Source organism: Papio anubis, chromosome 10 (assembly GCF_008728515.1).
Source record: "Papio anubis isolate 15944 chromosome 10, Panubis1.0, whole genome shotgun sequence".
NCBI lineage: Eukaryota > Metazoa > Chordata > Mammalia > Primates > Cercopithecidae > Papio > Papio anubis.
Window position 1 is genome coordinate 65,910,126 of NC_044985.1, and position 20,999 is coordinate 65,931,124.

At 35.0% G+C, this 20,999-nt stretch overlaps 1 protein-coding gene across 18 annotated transcripts in view; it reads right to left on the reverse strand.

The window, feature by feature from the left end:
- Positions 1–20,999, reverse strand: part of PDE1A (phosphodiesterase 1A) — a 398,717-nt gene that overhangs the window by 77,451 nt on the left and 300,267 nt on the right. For all 18 annotated transcript variants that reach the window (XR_002516184.2, XR_001893430.3, XR_002516185.2 and 15 more), the window contains 4 exons: positions 19,798–19,864; positions 16,363–16,479; positions 15,358–15,498; positions 8,940–9,040 (listed from right to left, as the gene is read on the reverse strand). Coding sequence is in view for 11 of the 18 variants with exons in the window: in XM_021923769.2 (XP_021779461.2) it covers positions 8,940–9,040; positions 15,358–15,498; positions 16,363–16,479; positions 19,798–19,864 (426 nt within the window). In the remaining 7 variants the exon portion in view is untranslated. The remainder of the gene's footprint in view (positions 1–8,939; positions 9,041–15,357; positions 15,499–16,362; positions 16,480–19,797; positions 19,865–20,999) is intronic.

Sequence of the window (20,999 nt, forward strand, 5' to 3'; positions counted from 1 at the left end):
GCATTACCCAATGCCTGTAACCCCATTGTATCTTGGAAGTAACTAACTTGTTTTTGATTTTACAGGCTTATAGGCAGAAGGGACTTGCCTTGTCTCACATGAGACTTTGGAGTTGGACTTTTGAGTTAATGCTGGAGTGAGTTAAGATTTTTGGGGACTGTTGGGAAGGCATGATTGGTTTTTTGAAATATAAGAAGGACATGCGATTCAGCAGGGGCCAGAAGTGGAATAATGTATTACTCCATTTTCACACTGCTGATAAAGACATACCCGAGACTGGGCAATTTACAAAAGAAAGAGGTTTATTGGACTTACAGTTCCACATGGCTGGGGTGAGGCCTCCCAATCACAGTGGAAGGTGAAAGGCAAGTATCACGTGGTGGCAGCAAGAGACAGAATGAGAACCAAGTGAAACAGGTTTCCCTTATCAAACCATTAGATCTTGTGAGACTTATTAACTAACATGAGAACAGTATGGGGGAAACCGCCCCCATGATTCGATTATCTCTCACTGGGTCTCACCCACAACACAGGGCAATAATGGGATTACAATTCAACATGAGATTTGGATGCAAGACACAGAGCCAAACCATATTATGAGCCAAAGGTTGATTACAACTCAACATGAGATTTGGGTGGGGGACACAGAGCCAAGCACATTATTTGATATGGTTTGGATCTGTGTCCCCTGCCCAAATCTCATATTGAATTGTAATCCCCAGTATTGGTAGAGGGATCTGGTAGGAGGTGATTGGATCATGGGGTGGGTATCCCCCTTGCTGTTCTCATTATAGTGAGTGAGTTCTCATGAGATCTGGTTGCTGAAAAGTGTGCAGCACTTCCCCCTTCACTCCCTCTCCTGCCACCACGTGAAAACATGCTTGCTTCCCGTTCACCCTTCTGCCATGATCGTAAGTTTACTGAGGCCTCCCAGCCTCCCCAGCCATGTCTTCTGCATGGCATGTGGGACTGTGAGTCAATTGAACCTCTTTTCTTTACAAGTTATCCATTCTCTGCTAGCTTTTTATAGCAGTGTGAGAACAAACTAATACAATTGCCTTCTCAAATTGGTTCCTTTCACTTAGTAATATGCATTAATGTTTCCTTCATGCCTTTTCACCGATTGATAGCTAATTTCCTTGCAGCACTAAAGTTTTCTTATCTGCATATACCACAGTTTGTTTATCCAGTCACCTACTGAAGGACATCTTGCTTGCTTCCAAGTTTTGGCAATTATGAATAAAGCTGCTATAATTATCTGTGCCATAAGTTTTTGTGTGAATGTATTTGCAATTTTTTTGAGCAAATACCAAGGAGTGCAATTCATGGATCATATGGTAAGAGTAGTTTAAATTTTGTAATAAATTGGTAAACTGTCTTCAGAAGTGGCTATACCAGTTTTCATGCCTACCAGCAATGAATGAGAGTTCCTGCTGCTCCATTCTCACCAGCTTTTGGTGGTGTTAGTGTTCTGGATTTTGGCCATTCTAATAGACATGTATTGATCTATTTGGCATCTCACTGTTTCAATTTGGATTTCTCTGATGAATGATATGGAATATATTTTCATATGCCTATTTGCCATTTGTATATCTTCCTAGCTAAAGTGTCTGGTAAAGTTTTTGGCTCATTTTTAAATTAGGTTGTTAGTTTTTCTTATTGTTGAGCTTTAAGCATTCTTTGTATATTTTGCATAACAGTGCGTTATCAGATGTTCTTTGCAAATATTTTCTTCCAGTTTGTGGCTTGTCTTTTTAGTCTCTTGATAGTGTGTTTGGTAGAGCATAAATTTTTAATTTTAATGAAATCCAACTTATCAATTTATTCTTTCATATATTGTGCCTTTGATATTATATTTTAAAAGTCATCACCAAATCTAAGGTCATCTAGATTTTTCTCCTATGTAATCTTCTAGGAATTTTATAGATTTTTGTTTTAAATTTAGGTCTGTGATCCATTTTGAGTTTATTTTGTAAAGGGTATCAGGCCTGTGTCTTAGTGTGTTTTATGCTGATGTGACAGAACACCTGAGGCTGGGTAATTTATTTAAAAAAAAGAAACTTATTTCTCACAACTCTTAACTGGAAAGTCGAAGATCAACATGCCTTCGTCTTAGGAGGGCTTTCTTGCTGTATCACCAAATAGTGTAAAGCATCACATAATAGAAAGGCAGAGAGTGCAAGAGAGCAAACCCTCTCTGGCAAGTCCCATTTTATAATGGCATTAATTTATTTACAAGGACAGAACACTCATGACCTCAATACCTTCCATTAGGCCCCACCTCCCAACCCTGTCACATTGGGGGTTATGTTTGCAACATATGAATTCTGAAGAACACAATCAAACCATAGCAGTCTGTGTCTAGATTCTTTTCTTTTTGCTTTTGCATGTAGATGTCCATTCGTTTTAGCACCATTTATTGAAAAGATTATATTGATTTTATTCCTTTGTCAAAGATCAGTTGACTATATTTTTTGTAGGTTCATTACTGGGCTTTCTATTCTGTTTTCATTGTCTGATCTATTTGTCCTTTTACCAATGCTACACTGTCTTGATTACTGTGGTTTTGTAGCAAGTCTTAAAGTTAGGTAATGTCAGTCCTCCAACTTTGTGCTTCTCCTTTAAAACTGTGCTAGCTATTATGAGTCTTTTGCCTCTTCATACAAACTTTAGAATCACTTTGTCAGAATCACAAAATAACTTGCTGGTATTTTCATTGGGATTGCATTAAATCTATAGATGAAGTTGGGAAGAACTGACATCCTGACAATTTTGAGTCTATCCATGAACATGAAATATCTGTCCCTGTTTATTTATTTCATCAAAGTTTTACAGTTTTTCTTATAAAGGTCTTGTATATGTTTTGTTCCATTTATACCTAAATATTTAATTTTGGGTGGTGCTAATGCAAATGGTATTTGTGTTTTCAATTTCAAATTACATTTGCTTATTGCTGGCATATAGGAAAGCCATTGAGTTTTGTGTATTAACCTTGTATTTTGCAACCCTGCTATAATCACTTATTAGTTTCAGGAGTTTTTTGGTCAATTCTTTCAGATTTTCTACGTGGACAATCATATTATTTGCAAACAAAAATAATTTTATTTCTCTCTTCCCAAGATGCATGCCTTTTAATTCCTTTTCTAGTTGTATTGCATTAGCTAGGACTTCCAGTATGATACAAAAATTAGTTGTGAAAGAGGACATCTTGTCTTGTTCACAATCTTAGTGTGAAAGCTTCAAGTCTTTCACCATTAAGTATGATGTTAGTTGTAGGTTTTTAATAAATTCCTTTCTTCTAATTATTTACTTTTTAATTGACAATTAAAATGATATATATAATTATCATGTATGAGATGATGTCTTGAAACATGTATATCTATCTATCTATCTATCATCTATATATCTGTCTATCTATACACATTTATATATACACACACACATAGTAGAATGGCTAACTCAGGCTAATTAACATATGTACTACTTCACAACTTACCATTTTTTGAGGTGAGAACACTTAAATCTACTCTTGGCAATCTTTTCGAATACAACACATTGTTATCAACTCTAGTTGACAGATTGTACAATAGATCTCTTGAATTTATTTCTCCCATCTAACTGAAATTATGTATCCTTTGGCCAACAACTTCCTATCTTTTATCTCCACCCGAGTCCCTCATAACCACAATTCTACTCTAGTATAGATATTCTTTATCACGTTAAGGAAGGTCCTCTCTATTCCTAGTTAGAGTTTATATCATAAATGTGGATTGGAGTGTTTTGTAAAATGCTTTTTCTGCATTTATTGACAAGATCACATGATTTTTTTTTCTATACCCTGTTGATGTGATAGATTATATTAATTGAATTACGAATGTTGAGCCAGACCTGCATACCTGGGATAAACCCCACTTAGTTTTGGTGCTTAGTTTTCTTTTAATTATCATTATTATAGTTTAAATGTGCTTATGCCTTTTCCTTCTGATTTGTAATCCAGACACCTGCAAAATACTCTAGCTATATCAAAGAGAATAAAATTACCTAACGTCTTATTCAATCAGTGAATGAACAAACCCCTTTGTACCCATTCAAGAGTGTTGATATCATCCCTGTTCCTTTAAACTAAAATTACTTTGGGTAGCAGGAAGGGGATGAAGAAAATCATTTGATCCATTTATGATTCTAGTTTTTTACTCACTTATAATGTTGTGATTAAATTTTAATGTTATAGATCCTTTTGCTTTAAAATTAAGATGGAAAAATCATTTTTAAAGAACACTTAAAATGTACGTTTCATCACTCATTTAAAAGGAACATTTTATTTTTTAAAATGATGAATACATCCAGGGAAGGCTTTTATTTCTCACCTGTCTGTATTTTAATATAATTTGATTATCAAATAAATTGGTATACTTCAAGTTGCATTGATGAATTTGGTGTTCTAACTCTAAGTCTGAAATATTTCAAGCATTCTCAGATCTGTATAATGGAACCTGGGCTTCTCCTTCCTCTATCTCCTAGGTTGCCAGATCATTATGCAAGTGTGGAATGGAAGCAAAATCACTATGTTCAATCTCTTAAAATGGTGAACTCATTCATATAAGTTGGCAAGTTGAAAGTTGGCAACAAATAGAGCAAAAAAGAAAGTCAAGTTAAAACTTGTAGCAAGTTTGCTACCACTTACCCAACACCAAGGCTTCTCTCACTCTCCTATCTCCTGGTAGATACTTAGACTTAAAACTCCTCACTCAGACTTACTGTTTCAGGCTTTTCAGTGGGTAAAGTCCTAGTTATAACCTAGCACTGGCCCTCCCACTGAATATTTATGATAGAGTAGACAAGGACAAAATAAAAAACAAAAGTTCCTACTAAAACACCACCACTACCACACATGGGTAGCTATGTGAGATCATGGATCTATTAATTTGCTTCTGTATAATAATCATTTTACTATCTATCTGTATTTTATAATATCATGTTATATACCATAAATGTGCACAATAAAAATTATTTAAAAACAACAAAGAAAACAAAAACTAAAGAAATCTGACATTTTATACAAGCAGCCTGTTTAAAATCTGTGTCTGATAGTCTGCCAGAAAAACCAAGCTTTATTATTCATCCAACATATGATAAATGACCTACCAGGCACTGTTACTTTCTTTTTTGTATCTAGCACTATCATAAAGGTGAAATAACATATGTCTTTAATAGCACATATTTCTAAAATAGATTTCCATTTAACAATCTTAGTCAAGGCCTAAAAAGGACTTAATCAATAATCATACCTCAATATACAGAAATGTGAACTAGCAAAGCATATGTATAATCCTCATTGAAGAGATAATCAACTAGATGTTTCCCAAGCAAAACACTGTGTGCATTTCTAGAAGTTTGCTGAGATCATGGGGAAAGCTGTGATTTTCCAGTAACATTTGCACTATATGGCACCAAATCTAGCCATAGCAGATTTGTCAGGGTTAATATGGCTCCAAGTGTCACCATTTACTTGTTCAGAGACAAGCTAAAATGTGTTTTTGAACCAGATTTAATTGTAGCAAAGTGTGCATGATTTTGTCTCATAAAGCTAACAAGGATGCTGAGAATGCGGCATGGTCTAATGCTTGAGATAGATGGTCTTTGACTGCTAAGAAAAGAACAGACTCTGAGCAACATCCAGTATCCATGGCAACATGTAGCCTGGCAATTTCTTTTCACAAAGAGGAAATTATTTCCATTTATTTACACTTTCAAGGATTTCATGCATTATAATATCTGCATTGAACTCAAATCTAGCCTTGCCCTATGTTCCAAATCGCATTTTAGCCATTTTGTATTCTGTAGTAAATTAGTTTTGATTGGAAAAAACACTCTTAAATCCAAGTAACAATGAATAATATAAAATAAAATATAATTACTGATATAAATGACATATGACCTTATTTCTTCTTGGATGAAGGCAATATTGAGAGCTAAAAATCATGTTATATTGTTGCATTTTGATCATTACAACATTTTGGTTCACGGAATTTTCAAGTTCATGTCGAATTCATTCATTAAATAGTTTACTCTGTCAGGCAATTTTTTTCCCATTTTTATACAGAGTTTTAAAATATAAATTGAAAAAAATAGGATTCTTCTTTCTCCTTCTCTGCCCCCATCTGCCCTTCCTTGTCCTCCTCTTCCTTGTCATCCCCCTCCTTTCCTCCACCTCCTCCTCCTCCCTCTCCACAGCCAAATGCATAAGTAAATCAGAACTCTTCATCCAGTCGCAGATAAATAGTAAAAGGAGAAAGCCAGAGTGATGATCTAACACTGCTGCTGGAAGAGGCCAGCCCACTGGCCTTTACTTTTCAAAGTCGAAAGGGCAACTGGTATTCACTGATAACAAATCACTTGCTTTCTTCTCAAACCCCTAGAACTGTTTTCCTGTACAAAGCCTAGCTCAGTGATGAGCGATCTTTAATTAAAATCCTCCATGTTGCAGATCCAGTGGATGTAGAGACCCTTTGGTAAGCAAAATGATCTGCATAGTCCTGTTTTCCTTTGACATTAAACACAAACAAAAGCAAAAATCTCCCTATACTCTGCAAATATGGGTAGAAAAATAACATTCCTGCTACATAACCAGACTCTGAAGTTTTCCTTTTCCCTTCAACCTGTGTCAATCTAGGGGCCCCTGGGGTTTCCTCCATTCCAGGGACAGACAGAATGCCCTCCCCAACACTTCACTGTTTGAATTGTAACTCTTCCTGTGTCTCCATTAAAGGATTACATGTGTAAGCCCACCCCATTTCAGGCTTTAACAGGTTAGAATTATCATGTGTCTGTCTCTGGCCATGGGAGCATGCTTGTATAGGAAACTGGATTGACAGTGAGTGTCCCTCTTCTCACTCCTCAATTCTGCCACTGCCATCACCTGACCAGGTGCATATAGATAGGTCACTTCACCTCTCGAGATCTTCATTTTCTATTTTTAGATGATGGAAATCAGACCAGATGATCTATACTGTGGATCTCACTCATCTTATGGTCCTTTAAGTTCTAAACTGTCTAATATTTTAATAAACTGTTTCTATATTCCCCACATCAAACAATAACTCCCACATCTGGAAAATCAGTTATTAAAAAATATATATTAAAAAACCAAATGAACTGACCACACAAGAGCCTGCACATGTATGCTTATATCAGTATTATTCATAAGTGCCCAAATTTGGAAACAACCAAGATTTGCATTAATAGGGTGAATACATAAACAAAATATGGTATGTCCATGCAATGGAATAGTATTCAGTGATAAGAAATAAGCTGTCAACCATGAAAAGACATGGAGGAACATTAAACACATTCTTCTAAACGAAATAACCCAGTCTGAAAGAACTGTATACTGTATTATTTCAGCTATATGACATTTTAGAAAAGGCAAAACTAAAGAGTCATTAAAGAGACCGGTGGTTGCCAGAGGTAAAGGGGCAGGAAGAGAGAAATGATAGATGAAGCACAGGAGACTTTCAGGGCAGTGGAACTATTGCCTGTGGTACTGCAATGGTAGATACAGGACATTATACATTTGTCAAAACCCATAGAACCCGTAATGCAAACAGTGAACCCTCATACAAACAATGGACCTTAGTTAATAACAAGTTATCGATATCGGTTAATCAATTGTAACAAATATCTCACACCAGTGTAAGATATTAATAACAAGGAAACTTTAGGGTAGCAGGAGGAAGCATATGGAACTCATAGAACTCTGTACTTCCTGTTCAGTCTTTCTGTGAATCTAAAAGTGCTCTAAGAAACAAAGTCTATTAATTAGAAAAAAAAATCAGATTTAATCTTTCCTCAACAAGAATAGAGATTTATGCAGTGGTTCAAGAGACACATCAGCTCTTAACATATATGTCCTTATTAAGCATCCTTAAGAAATTTCAGGATCCCACACATATAAAGTAAGCTGGATCCTGATGGGGCCTAGACCAAATCTTGCTTCTCAGATACTGACTTCTCTGCCTAACTAACAAGAGTTTAGGGTAACTCTCTGTTATAGACTGAATTGTGTCTGCCCTAAAATTCATATGTTGAAGCCCTAACCCTCAGTGTGTCTGTATTGGAGATAGGGCTATTAAGGGTGTAATTAATGTTAATAAAGTAACAAGAGCGAGGCCCAAGTCCAATATGACTGGTGTTCATATAAGAAGAGGAAGAGACACTGGGGTGCATGTGCTCAGAGAAAAGACCATGTGAAAAAACAGCAGGAAGGGTGTTGTCTGTAAGTCAAGATGAGCAACCTCAGAGGAAACCGAACCAGCTGACACTGTGCTCCTGTACTCCCAGCATCCATAATTGTGAAAAAATAAATTCATGTTGTTTAAGCCACCCATTCTGTGGTATTTTGTTATGGCATCCCTAACAGACTAACATACTTTCACTCTGGTATTTTGATTTAAATAACTTCCATTGTAACCATCATTAAATAATTTCATTTTCTAGTTATTTTAAATTTAATACTTCATGCTGGCCTGAAAATTAGATTTAATTTTTGGATTTTATTTTCAGAAGTACAATTTTATTGCTTTCAAATACATAATGACATGAAACCAGTACCTTAAGCATTATGTTGCAAGATTTGCATCAGTGAATAGATGTCTGACTTGTGTGGTAGTTCACAGTGTAAGTTCTGGGCAGGGACAGATTGCCTTAAACATTTTCATGTTCTTTAAATTGCTAGATATGCCACAAAATACTATACACAACATTCTGGAAAAATAGTAGTCGACTGATTCAAGTGTTAGCAGCTTAAGAAATTTTGCTAAAAATTCATTAAACCTGTTCTTATTAGAATCTTTATTATTTTTTAAAAATTCTCTTAAGTAATATGCAGAAAAAAAATTTCAAATTTTAACTAATGAAAGTTAATACTTTTTCAAACTTACCTTGTCTGAATGTGAAAGTTGTTTGTTGTCCCTGTATGCTCATAATCATGAATGGCAGCAGCAAAGACCATTGCTAAAATTTCCAGTTCAGTGAGCCAGTGCTAGTAAATCACAGAAAGAATCTATTATATTCAAGAAATAAATACCATCTTCCCTTTCTCTGAAAAGGACTTTCAGCGCACCCTGTTTATGTAATCATATAAAATTATTTTTTATTTCTTTTAATTTTTTTCCTATTTTTACGTCCACTAATTGTGCATGATGGATGCTCCATAAGGTCAATGATTGTTTCATGGCATATAAGTTCAAAATTCAGAATATAATTGTCCTTGCTAATTGAAAAAGGAGCAGTTTCCTATTATTTAAAAAGTGAACCCTAACTGGGTTTTGAATTTACAGCCATACATGTTTGGGTTCTTCTGAAATCAATTACAGTTTGGTGATTTTTAACATATAGCTCACGCAACATTAAAATGTCTTTTAGCCCAAGTGTTGTTGAACAATCTACTATGAAAAAAAAGTTCATCTAAAACTTAAAAATATTCACTTGCTTACTAGAGAAAGTGCACTTCATTTTCATGTTTAGAGATTTAGAAAAGTTTCTGAAATTCACAAAATTTTCTATTCATAACACATAAAAATGGCTGTGCAATTAACTTCAAATAATGCTAAAAGAATAAATCCTTTCATGTAAAATCCATGACTATCCACTTTACATATATTCACCTTTCAGTTACTAGCTAGATGCTTTAAAAAAAAGTTCTCTGCTATTATTAGTTCATTTAGAAATAATTCAATAGTTTATTCATCACTCACATTTTGTAAAACCCTTATACTGCACTACCCAATATAGTAACCACATGTGACTATTTAAATTAAAAATAAAGAAAATTAATTAAAATTAAATTCACTTTCCCAGTTACACTAGCCATATTCCATATGCCTATTGGTCACATGTGACAAGTGGTTACCATATAGTAGTACAGCAAAGACACAAACCATTTCCATCATCACAGCAAGTTCTACTAGAGAACACTATAAATAGATGGCACTTGATGGTAGAAATGCGGAATCCAAAATGCTATGAAGCTCACTCTGAGTGGTCTTATTCTATACACTTAAAACAATAAAAGACCTTGCAAAAAACAACAGAAAGAGATCATGTAAACTTTGTGCACACTTGATAAGAGTTTGCAGAATACAGATGCAATTTAAGAGCATAGACAGAAAGGCTAATTGGTGGCAGTGGATCTTGGGAAAAGGATGGAAAAAGATTGATAGTTAAGTGCAAGGATAGAGACAGAAGAATTTTAAATAGAAAGAGCAAATGTAGAATCATACTATAAGGTCTGTATTAAAATAGAATTGTCAATAGTACAATTGTGTTGGAGAATCAAGTGAAGTGAAATTGAAGAATATGGAGAGTATGGAAAGAGTGAATGGACTAATTTGATGAGAATTGATGAATTTAGATTTTGTGTAAAAGGTAAAAGAAAACCATTGAAGGTCCATGGGTCAAAAATGAAGGCAGTGACAATTGTTGAATCTCATAGATACCAAAGCTATAATCTTATTAATCTTAGCTCCCTTCACATAACCTATCATGATATTTGGCACATATTAGGAACTTAGTATTTGTTAAATTGCAATTAGCTAGTTTTGCATTAGAAAGAGGTAACAGTGGTAAGAGACCATGGAATCAGTCTTGGTTTTAAATCTCTGTTAATCCTCAGGAAAATGAGTTATTTACCCTCTCAGCTACAGTTCTGGTGAGAATGGCATTAGTAACCTTTCCCCTATGGGATTTAAGAAGAAGTTTTGAGTTAATGTATGCACTGTGCCTATCATGTCTTGTCATATGGTAAAATAAAGAATAAATGGCATTTTGCTAGGAACTTACTATGTTAAATGAGTTGATTAAGGCATTAAATCTGGGAAATAATAGTTAAAATATCATTAGTGATTGTAATTCAAGTACAAACGCCTCACAATCAGATGAAGCAGAAATAATTTTCAGAGCCAAAGGGAATTAATATAACTAGCTGTTCTGTGTTCATAGACACATTTAATTATGTGTCATTAAAAGGAAGAAAGTGACCTTATAGAGGTCTGAATTGGGACTGAGCCTCCAATGTTCCCAATGAAACTATGGAACTATAAACACCATGAAATGAATAGCAATTGAAGTTAAACTAGTTTTGAACCCTAGAAACCCACTGTTTTATTAAAGAAAATGATTTCTTTTTAAAAAGTCACTTATTTAAATTTTGGGGTGGGCTCAAATTATGTATTTATAAATATAGCTGTGGTTTTTAAAAGGCAGCATTCATTATCTACTATGATAATACAGAATATAAAGTGTCAATAGTAAAAAGAAATTAAATTAGAAAATCAGAGATGGAATTAATTAGTGATTGACTCATAAATATTTAAAATTATTATCTTGCTAGCTGTGAAAATTTATTATAAACACATTTCCTGTTTTTATTCTGGTTCATTTCTGCCTCCCATAAATAGTACTTTCTCCACAAATTCCCCTTACTTATTTCCACACTATGGACTAAATCATTAAGTTCCACTACAAACTAGTATAGGAAGAGAGAAACATTGAACTTTCACACTTAATTTAAAAACACATCTACTTTGTATTAGCAAAAGTAGAATTCTGGACTGATTGTTAGTTTATTAGCTGCTGATTCATTTTGTGCTAGTATCAAAAAGAATTCTAACTCAGAAAACAGGTGCTTAAATTCATAGATTTTATAAATGACTCCTGAGAGCAAGCCAGAGAGAATGAGGTTAAATCTTGTCACTCGTTCCAACTACAGCAGTGGTCAATACAAATCCAAGTTTCTTCTGATTCCTAACAGGCAGAAATAAAGGGTTAAGATGATAAGTCATGAGCAATGCAGACACTGTATTTCATCAGACCTGTAGGTTGTATTTTGTCTGGAGAAATGCTCAGGTTGGCTTACTCTAGAGTGGGCAGTCATCAACTTATAAAGAGGTATTGACTGCTATTAGCCACATGTATTAAAACAGAAACAAAGGAAGGGAATTATTAACTGGACATTTTAGTTAGCTGGTCTCATAAAATTCTTATAACCACTTCATAAGATGGTTATATGTAAATATTTTTTTTTTTTTTTTTTTCCTTTGAGACGGAGTCTCGCTCTGTCGCCCAGGCTGGAGTGCAGTGGCCGGATCTCAGCTCACTGCAAGCTCCGCCTCCCGGGTTTACGCCATTCTCCTGCCTCAGTCTCCCGAGTAGCTGGGACTACAGGCGCCCGCCACCTCGCCCGGCTAGTTTTTTGTATTTTTTTTTTAGTAGAGACGGGGTTTCACCGTGTTAGCCAGGTCTCGATCTCCTGACCTCGTGATCTGCCTGTCTCGGCCTCCCAAAGTGCTGGGATTACAGGCTTGAGCCACCGCGCCCGGCCAATGTAAATATTTTTATACCTATGTTGCAGATAACAAAGCTGAATCCTAGAGAAATGGATCAACATTTCAAAGTTCACATACCTATCTAGTGGCAGAGCAGGAATGCAAACCCAAATCTGTCTGATTTCAAAGTTTCTATTTCTTCCACGGATCACGATAGCATTCATTACATAAAGAAGGCAATATGCTGAACATATTCTTCTAAGGTTTCAAAAGGAGAATTTCTAGCTAATTTTACTATATGAATGGGTAGAGGTGAATAGAGTTTTGACTTAGGACTTATAATGTAATTTTCATATCTGAATTACTCAGGATGTGTGTGTGTGTGCGCCTGTGGGATAGAAAAAGTAAATACGTGTATTATACAAAGTATATATGTGTATTATACAAAGTATATATGTGTATTATATAAAGGGTGGGGAGAATTTCACGTCAGAAAATCACATTTATTTCTTGATTCCTTGAGTATTAACAACTCTTTTAGCTAGAATTTATGAGATTTGACACTATTTTTCTCTATTCCTTTGAATAGGCTGAAGAAGTTTGCTCTAAGTTACCAGTATAGAAAATTGGCATATTACAATTAATTAATGAAGGTATGTTAATAGCTATTATGTTTTAGGCACTAGGTTAGGTGCTTTACAAATGCGATTTTATTTACTCCTCATTTCCATTCTATAAAGTGGCTGGTATTATTAACTGCATTTTAGTGACAAGGGAAGCAATGTAGAGCTAGCAAATTAGAAAGGGGTGGGGCATGGGTTTAAACTCATGTCTGACTGCTTCCTGAGTCCACACTCTCTTTCCTCTTCCAAACACTATATTGGAAGCCATTTATAAGAACAGAATTTCCACATAATTTGTAGAAAGATGTACTGCTAAATGTACTGTAGACTAATCAGAGAAAAATGAAGTCATTCCAAAGTGTGGAAGACTGTTTCTGTGTAGTCAGTGCACTAAAAATTCCAAAGGAACTAGATGTAAATTCATCTCTCTTCCTTGTACTCTTAGTATTAGAGAGAACGCAATGCCAGGAACCCTCTAATGCAAATGTCTTCTGGCCAAGGCCCTTGGATAATTTCATATTCAAAGAGACATTTGAAGGTGGCTTGACAGCACTTTATAAAACATTTGTTCCTTAGCAAATGGACTGAGTTATTTGCACATCACTGTCACCATGGCACAGGACTACAAATGAATCAAGCGACAAAAGGAGAGTGAGGGGGACAAGCAGGTGTATGAGCATCAACTCTCCTCTGCATTGTCTACTCCCAGACTTGAGGGCGTCCCTTATGACATTAACAAACAGAAGGACGATGGCTTAATTGCAATCCCTTTCAGGAATGGTCCTTAAAACATCTTGCAGATGACAACATGCATTAGTCTCCTGACAGTACTGGGCTGCTACTGGAGTGCTTCATAAATGTCACACTGATACGGCCATCCTGAAATAGCAGGGCATCAACCAAAACACTAGAGTAGATGACCCAGTCTTCTTTATATCAAATCTGAGGGGTGAGAAAGAACTAAAGAGTTTTTGCTAATGAAAATTTCTATAAAGCTTTTTTGTTACAAAGAACCAACACATTTGTATACATGAAATGTAATAGTCACCTATCACTACTTTTTAATGTAGGCAAAACTTGTTAAAATAACTTTCCAAAAATTGTGAAGCTGACAGTGTAACCTAGTATTGACAAAATAGTCAATTCATTCATAAACTCATTTTGTCTTCCCTTTCTCCATCTATGGTAGAATTTCTCATTATTCTCTTTAGTTAAAATGTATTTTCTTGATTCTGGACAACACTAAAGGTCTACTACCAGACTATTTTTGTAATGGCCAAATTAATGGATGAGTAAAGAGCCCAGTGACACATTTTTGCTAAAGGATGAATACAATCAGAAAGTTACATTTATATTTGGTAAGTCATAGCTCTCAGAAAGTGACTATGTGATCTTTGCTAACAACTTTAACTTTCTAGGAGTCATGCCAGGCTTGGCCAAATTCCCCAGTCTTACAGAGAAGTTGGAATGGCCTATTAGGTCCCACAACAGTCTTCCTTATAATTCTGAGAGTAAAACCACATTGTAGATTTGATTTTCTCTGTTTACCAATTAATATGACACCCACATCTCTTCAATGTCACCTTCACACCAGATGTTCTGAAGCTGATATAGGAGACTTTTATTTGACTCCCTTTACACTTGTAGCAAATGTAAAAAAAAAAAAAAAATGCATTCAAGCAGGAATATTTTTTGTAAATGACAAAATTCTGGTTGCCTCCTAGGTTGAAATGGCATTTTCTCACTACACTTCACAATTAAAGCAGGTGCTAGGATTTAGAAATCTCACATGGCCTGCTCCTTTTTTGAACCCAGCTCAGTTTGGCATCTTCACAGGAAGGTCAGTTCCTCACTTTTTACCTTCTGGGAATCACTGTGAGTTTTAAGACATTACAAAAATTCCCAGCTCTCTCGGAGTTCCTGTCATACACTCACTGTTATTTCAGGCTTTGCTTCGCTGAATCATTTAGTCACCCATTCATTGATTCAACAAATGCAAAGAAGAGGAAATAAAATTTGGAAAAATTCACATGAATAATTTCCCCAAATCCTATTAGAATTTGACTGTGACTAAGAGAGCAAAAGCGACTAAGGTCAGGTTAGGAGCACATAATGAGTGAGAACAGAGTGCTATAACTTTTATTCTAAAGACTTTTTCTCTAGGTCACTTTTTTGGTTGATTTCTATGGAAAAAATGATTTTACAAACAAAAATGTTTGGTAGTCCAAATTTGGGGAAACATATATTTTTATTTGCCTCTGGTTATCTGTTTTGCACTGACTTAAAGTATTTTTTGAAAAATACTTATTACTTTGAATACCTCTATGGGCATTAAAGAGACAATAGGAACTTACAAGAATGGAAGTTGATGCTTCCAAATGAACAAACCTCAGTTACAAAGACTTTCTTACCATGATACCTGTGTGAAGCATTATGTAATGCACAGTTTGAGTGACATCAGCTGCATGAATCAAATTGTGATATGGATTTTTGTATTTGCTGTAACCAACTTCTAAAGCTTCTGCAAAGGTGATTAGGCAAGAAACAGGAATCTGTGGAAAGTAATAATTATAATTATATTTTGACGAAAAAAGTGGTACTAAATCAATTTGAGCACAGTTTGTCGTGGAACATATTAGTGAGTCAGATGTGGACAACAGTTTCTTTATGTCAAATGTCGATTGTTCTGAAAAACCACTTCATGAACATGTTAGCTTTCATTCCCAAAAAGAAGGATTGTAACCCCCTAGTATTTAACTAGGACAGATTAAATAACAGACTTACTCATACTATTACACTGAAATTTTAGTATCTTCCAGAGAGTAGGAAGGCTAGTTCTTAAAAGGGTAAATATTTCCAGTTACAATTAGTGGAGTCTAGTTTTTCTATCTTAATACAAAGAGGTTAAAATAGATTATCTCCCAGTACTTTACAGCTCTAAAAATGTGATTATTCTATAGGAAATGATGAAAGTAATAAGATACAGTCTGCTCAGTAGTCTGTATCAAATCTATTGCTTGGATGGTTCTAAATGAAGTTAATTAGAAGACCCTTCAATCTAATTTAAGAAAAGCTGGCAGTAAAGGTTCATTTTGTATTTTAAGAATGCTGGAGTAGTCATATTTCTTTAAGACATAGCTGCCAAACCTTATGTGAGTGTTTTGTGAATAAGTCAGGGAATGTTGGCATCTTTCTGGAATGAGGCTATAGTGGTCTCATGATCTCTAGGTGGATATATAGATGTGTCAGTGAGTTATGAAGAATGGTTCTATCATGTAAAGACCTCATCCCCTTAATTCTGTGACCTGCTAAGACATCCTAAAATGAATTGCTTAATTACTCAAATGTTCTGCATTTTCATTCTTATTCAAATAACCAATTCTAAGAGCATTTCACTTGTGTTCCATGTTTCTGACCTTGAAACGGTTGATAAGATCATATCTGGTAAACAGTTCATAAATCATAAACTTCAGACTATGCTCTCCACTTGCTTCATTTAGGGCAAATACATCAAAAGACCATTTATCAACATCCTGTAGAAAAAAGAATAAGTACTTTAGGTGCCAATACAATAATGTTTCTATGAGAATTTATTCAAAAGATAAGGCATTGTACATTTAACAGGTCATCTTTCAATTTAGCATGCCAAACTACACTTTGACCAGAGTTTCATAGGACAGGACCACTTAGTATCCATGGGTCCAGAAAATGGAGGCCATAATGCTGAATAAAGCACCAAAACCTTTTCTTTAATCCCAAAGTTACTAAACTGATTTAATGCATTTGATAATACCATAATACTGTCATTATCTTTAATCTCTCTCCAACTTCCTGCCATAAATCATTCTCAGAGTGGACCTCAATTTAGCATAGAATTGCTAGTTACATAGGTGATGTCAATTGGGAAATACAGAAGAAATAGTGCCAGTTTTTCTTTCTTACTCACTTGCTACATTGCTTGAAATTTCACCATAAGAGTTTGCAGTTTGGCATAAAGTTTTGATATTTACGTCCTGTTATAAGATGTAAATATTGGCCTGGTGCAGTGGCTCACGCCTGTAATCCCAACACTTTGGGAGGCCAAAATGGGCTGATCACGAGGTCAGGAGTTTGAGACCAGCCTGACCAAAATGGTGAAACCCCATCTCTACAAAAAATACAAAAGTTAGCCAGGTGTGGTGGTGCACACCTGTAATCCCAGCTATTCAGGAGCCTGAGGCAGGAGAATCGCTTGAACCCAGGAGGCGGAGATTGCAGTGAGCCAAGATCACGCCACTGCACTCCAGCCTGGGTGACAGAGTGAGAGTCCATTTCCAAAAAGAAAGAAAGAAAGAAAAATATATAAATATCATAGAGAGATAGAGTATACACTATCTTTAATTATTAAAAGGTATTTTTTTACACTACTTTTCACCTATTATTATTTGCTCTATCTTTGGCTGACTTACTAATACTTTGCTCGAGGGACAGGTGGTGAGAAAAAGGAAGTGGGCCTTTTGATTGAGGAAGAGGATAGTAATACTCGTATTTCATGCAATTCCCTAGGGAAGCAAGCAGGCCAGAAGGGAAACTAGAAAGTACCCCATAACAGAGAGAGAGAGGGCAGTGAGCAGGGATATAAACCACTCCAGCTACCTCATGATTTTGCTTTGAAAATCTATAGAAGCACTGTAGTCCATTCTAATGGTTATCAGAAACTGCTAGCAAGAAGGCCTACTGTTTACACACATACAGTAGGTTTAGTATTGAACAGCAAGTGGGCAACCATAAAGCTATGCATTAATTTTCTATTTGAGTAGGCATGTTTCAAATTTCATTCAACACATTTTTTCTGGAGGCCAACTCTATGTGCTATAATATGCTAGAACCAAATTAAAAACCTGATAAAAAGTATTCAGTCTCTTTTAAAAATACTTCCTTCAAAAAATAATAGTAAGAGCTTCAAATGGTATTTTTAATCACTTGGAAACAAGCACCAGTGAAATAGTTTTTGGTTTGCTTGTATGTCGTTATTAAATTCCTTGCATTTGGCCCTTATTTGACCCCCAAATGCTTGCTTTATCTCTTTATATATTAAAAGTTATTATAAGTTCTGTTAGAAGGCATTTTACATCAGTAAATCTCAAAGGAGGCCAACAAATCTTTTATCAAACTCCAAAGCTAACAAACAAGAGTTAGTCCAGACTCTTAGAAGGTTGCTATTTATATTTACAGCTCCAACTTGGGTGTTCCCACTGAGTAAAAGGTTAATTCTTTATTTCTTGAGAATTTTTTTATAAACCCTGATGATTTACATTTGTAAACTACTGCAGATGCTTGGATTTTATGTCATCAGATTGAGAACGAACAAGACAAGGAGGCTTCTCAGAAAATAAGAATTATTTAACTAAAACATTCTTTACTTGGTGATATTCCCTTTCTCAACCTGTTAGTTTATATCTTTTTTACTATACGACATGTTAGAAAAAATACTACATTCTCTCATACTAAAATATTTTGTTAGTTGGTTTTTAAGCGAAGATTCTTTAAATAAAATAAAAATGAGTAATTTTCTTGCTCACTGTTAAGGAAATAATAGAGAAGGCAAAATCTCTCAAGAACCGAGGAATGATTAATATCCTTTAATGCAGTGGTCCTCAATATTTGGGCACCAGGAACTAGTTGTGTGGAAGAAAATTTTTCCACAGGTCGAGTTGGGGTTGGGTGGTTTTGGAATGAAACTGTTCCACCTCATCAGCAGTGCACAACCCTCACATGCACAGTTCACAGTAGAGTTTGCGTTCCTATCAGAATCTAGTGTCCCTTCTGATCTGACAGGAAGCAGAGAAACACAAATATAAAAAAGCACCAAAGAAAAACGAGCTGTCTTTTAAAATTAATGAGATTAAAATCTAACATGCAGCAGAGAAAACACAAATGCAAAGAAGATGCTTAAAAATTTTGAAAACACAAATTTAAAATTAAAAAGGAGTACAATAAGTCAGAAATAAATCAACCCAAGATCCGCTGCTGCCAATATCCTTTAAATTCTTGGTTAATGCAGAAAAAGCAACATGAAGATGTTTTAGGAGACAATGTTAATTTCCCTTAACCAAATTAGGCAATAGAAACAAGGAATTTAGAAGGATGAGCCTACAAAATGCCTCTGTAGAAATAACATTTAGAAACAAGGCACATGAACACCACACACACACACACACACACACACACACACATAAACATACACACACAATGGGGCATGTATGTGAGCCAACAACTTTACTCACTTCAGAGTTTCAACTCTGATTATTTATAACATATATAGCACTGCAATTGGGCCTTAGAATAGTATAGCCACAGGAGAAGTCAAAGATAAGAGAGATAAGGTTTTTTTTCTTTCTTAATTTTATCTTACATTTTGTATTTTTCAGACCTACAATCCTAAATAATTTCCTTCTATATGTTTTGTCATTTAAACATAATTGACTAAAACATCTTTTTATAACATGCATTTAACTCTTCCATAATACATTCATAACAAAATATGTACATTTTGACAAGTACTAGTGCCATTTCAAAATAAATTCAAGATCCCCATAAATAAAATTAAGAAAAAAACCACACGTATGTATGCATACAAACATGCATATATATATATACGTTGATATAGTTTGTGTAAATCAGTCATTTAAATCTACAATGAGTCATGATTTGGAACACAGTTCATTTGTTAAATTGTTAGAATATGTGGAGTTTTTTTAACGTTCTAAGATGTAGGCTGCAGTAAAGACCTATTCTCGTTTTCTCCTAGCCTTTTTAAGAACATTTTTTAAATGACCATTTTAAACATGAAAATAATGAAATGATTTCACCTTTAATGTTACGATGACAGCTGCTGGATATGCCAAACCAACCATGTGATATGTTTTTCGGTACATCCTAAAAAAGACAAAAATAAGTGTATATATAAAACTCATTGATTCAAAGTTTTCAACTATTTCTGAAACGTAAGGGAAGAGATGACTTTTGACATGTTCACCTCTTATCATTAGTTACAGACTCCCTTTGTGTCAACAATGATAACTATAGTCACCTTTTACTAAACATCTACAATTTGACAATGTAATATATTCTCTATTCACAATCACCTTGTAAAGTTAATGTGACTTTAGTTTCCATGTAAAGATATCCTTCCCTGAACTTTATCATATTGAAAGATTCACTACACTTTGCATATGCAACAACTTTCTAACATGCCAACATATCCCTGACAGCAGAACATTCTTGTTTTGTGTCCATTTATATGACAAAATTTTTAGTCTGGAAGCTAAATGTCATTAAAATAATTCCTTTATATTTTTATATTAAAATTATGGGGGGGGGGAGATGTAGTGTCATCAGAATTTACATAGCTCCCTTCTTTTATTTAATGATATCGGGAAATTAATATCAGCAAAACTTATTTAAGTTTGTTCAAATTGTCATTCAATATTAAGAAAGGTTATTCAGAAAGAAAACAAGGTTATTTTCATTTCCATAATAGTATCAATAACAAAAGTGTTTTTTTGTTTTTGTTTTGTGTTTCTGTTTTTTTTTTTTTTTTTTTTTTGAGATGGAGTCTTGCTCTGTCATGGAGGCTGGAGTGCAGTGGTGTGATCTCCGCTCGCTGCAAGCTCCGCCTCCTGGGTTCAAGCGATTCTCCTGCCTCAGCCTTCTTAGTAGCTGGGATTACAGGCACGTGCCACCATGCCCAACTGATTTTTGTATTTTTAGTAGAGACAGGGTTTCACCATGTTGGTCAGGCTGGTCTCAAACTCCTAACCTCACGATCTGCCCACCTCGGCCTCCCAATGTGCTGAAATTATAGGCGTGAGTCACCACACCGAGCCAACAAAAGTGTTTTTAATAATCAGTGATTTGATTTTTTCTATCTTCTGCTGGGCAACCCAAATAGCATAAACCAAATATAAGAACCCCCTCCATGAATTCATGTGAGAAAAGAATCAATATGATAGCCTAGTGTGTGATATAGCAATAGTGCTTCCATTCGGGACTCTGAAAGAAACACGTTTCC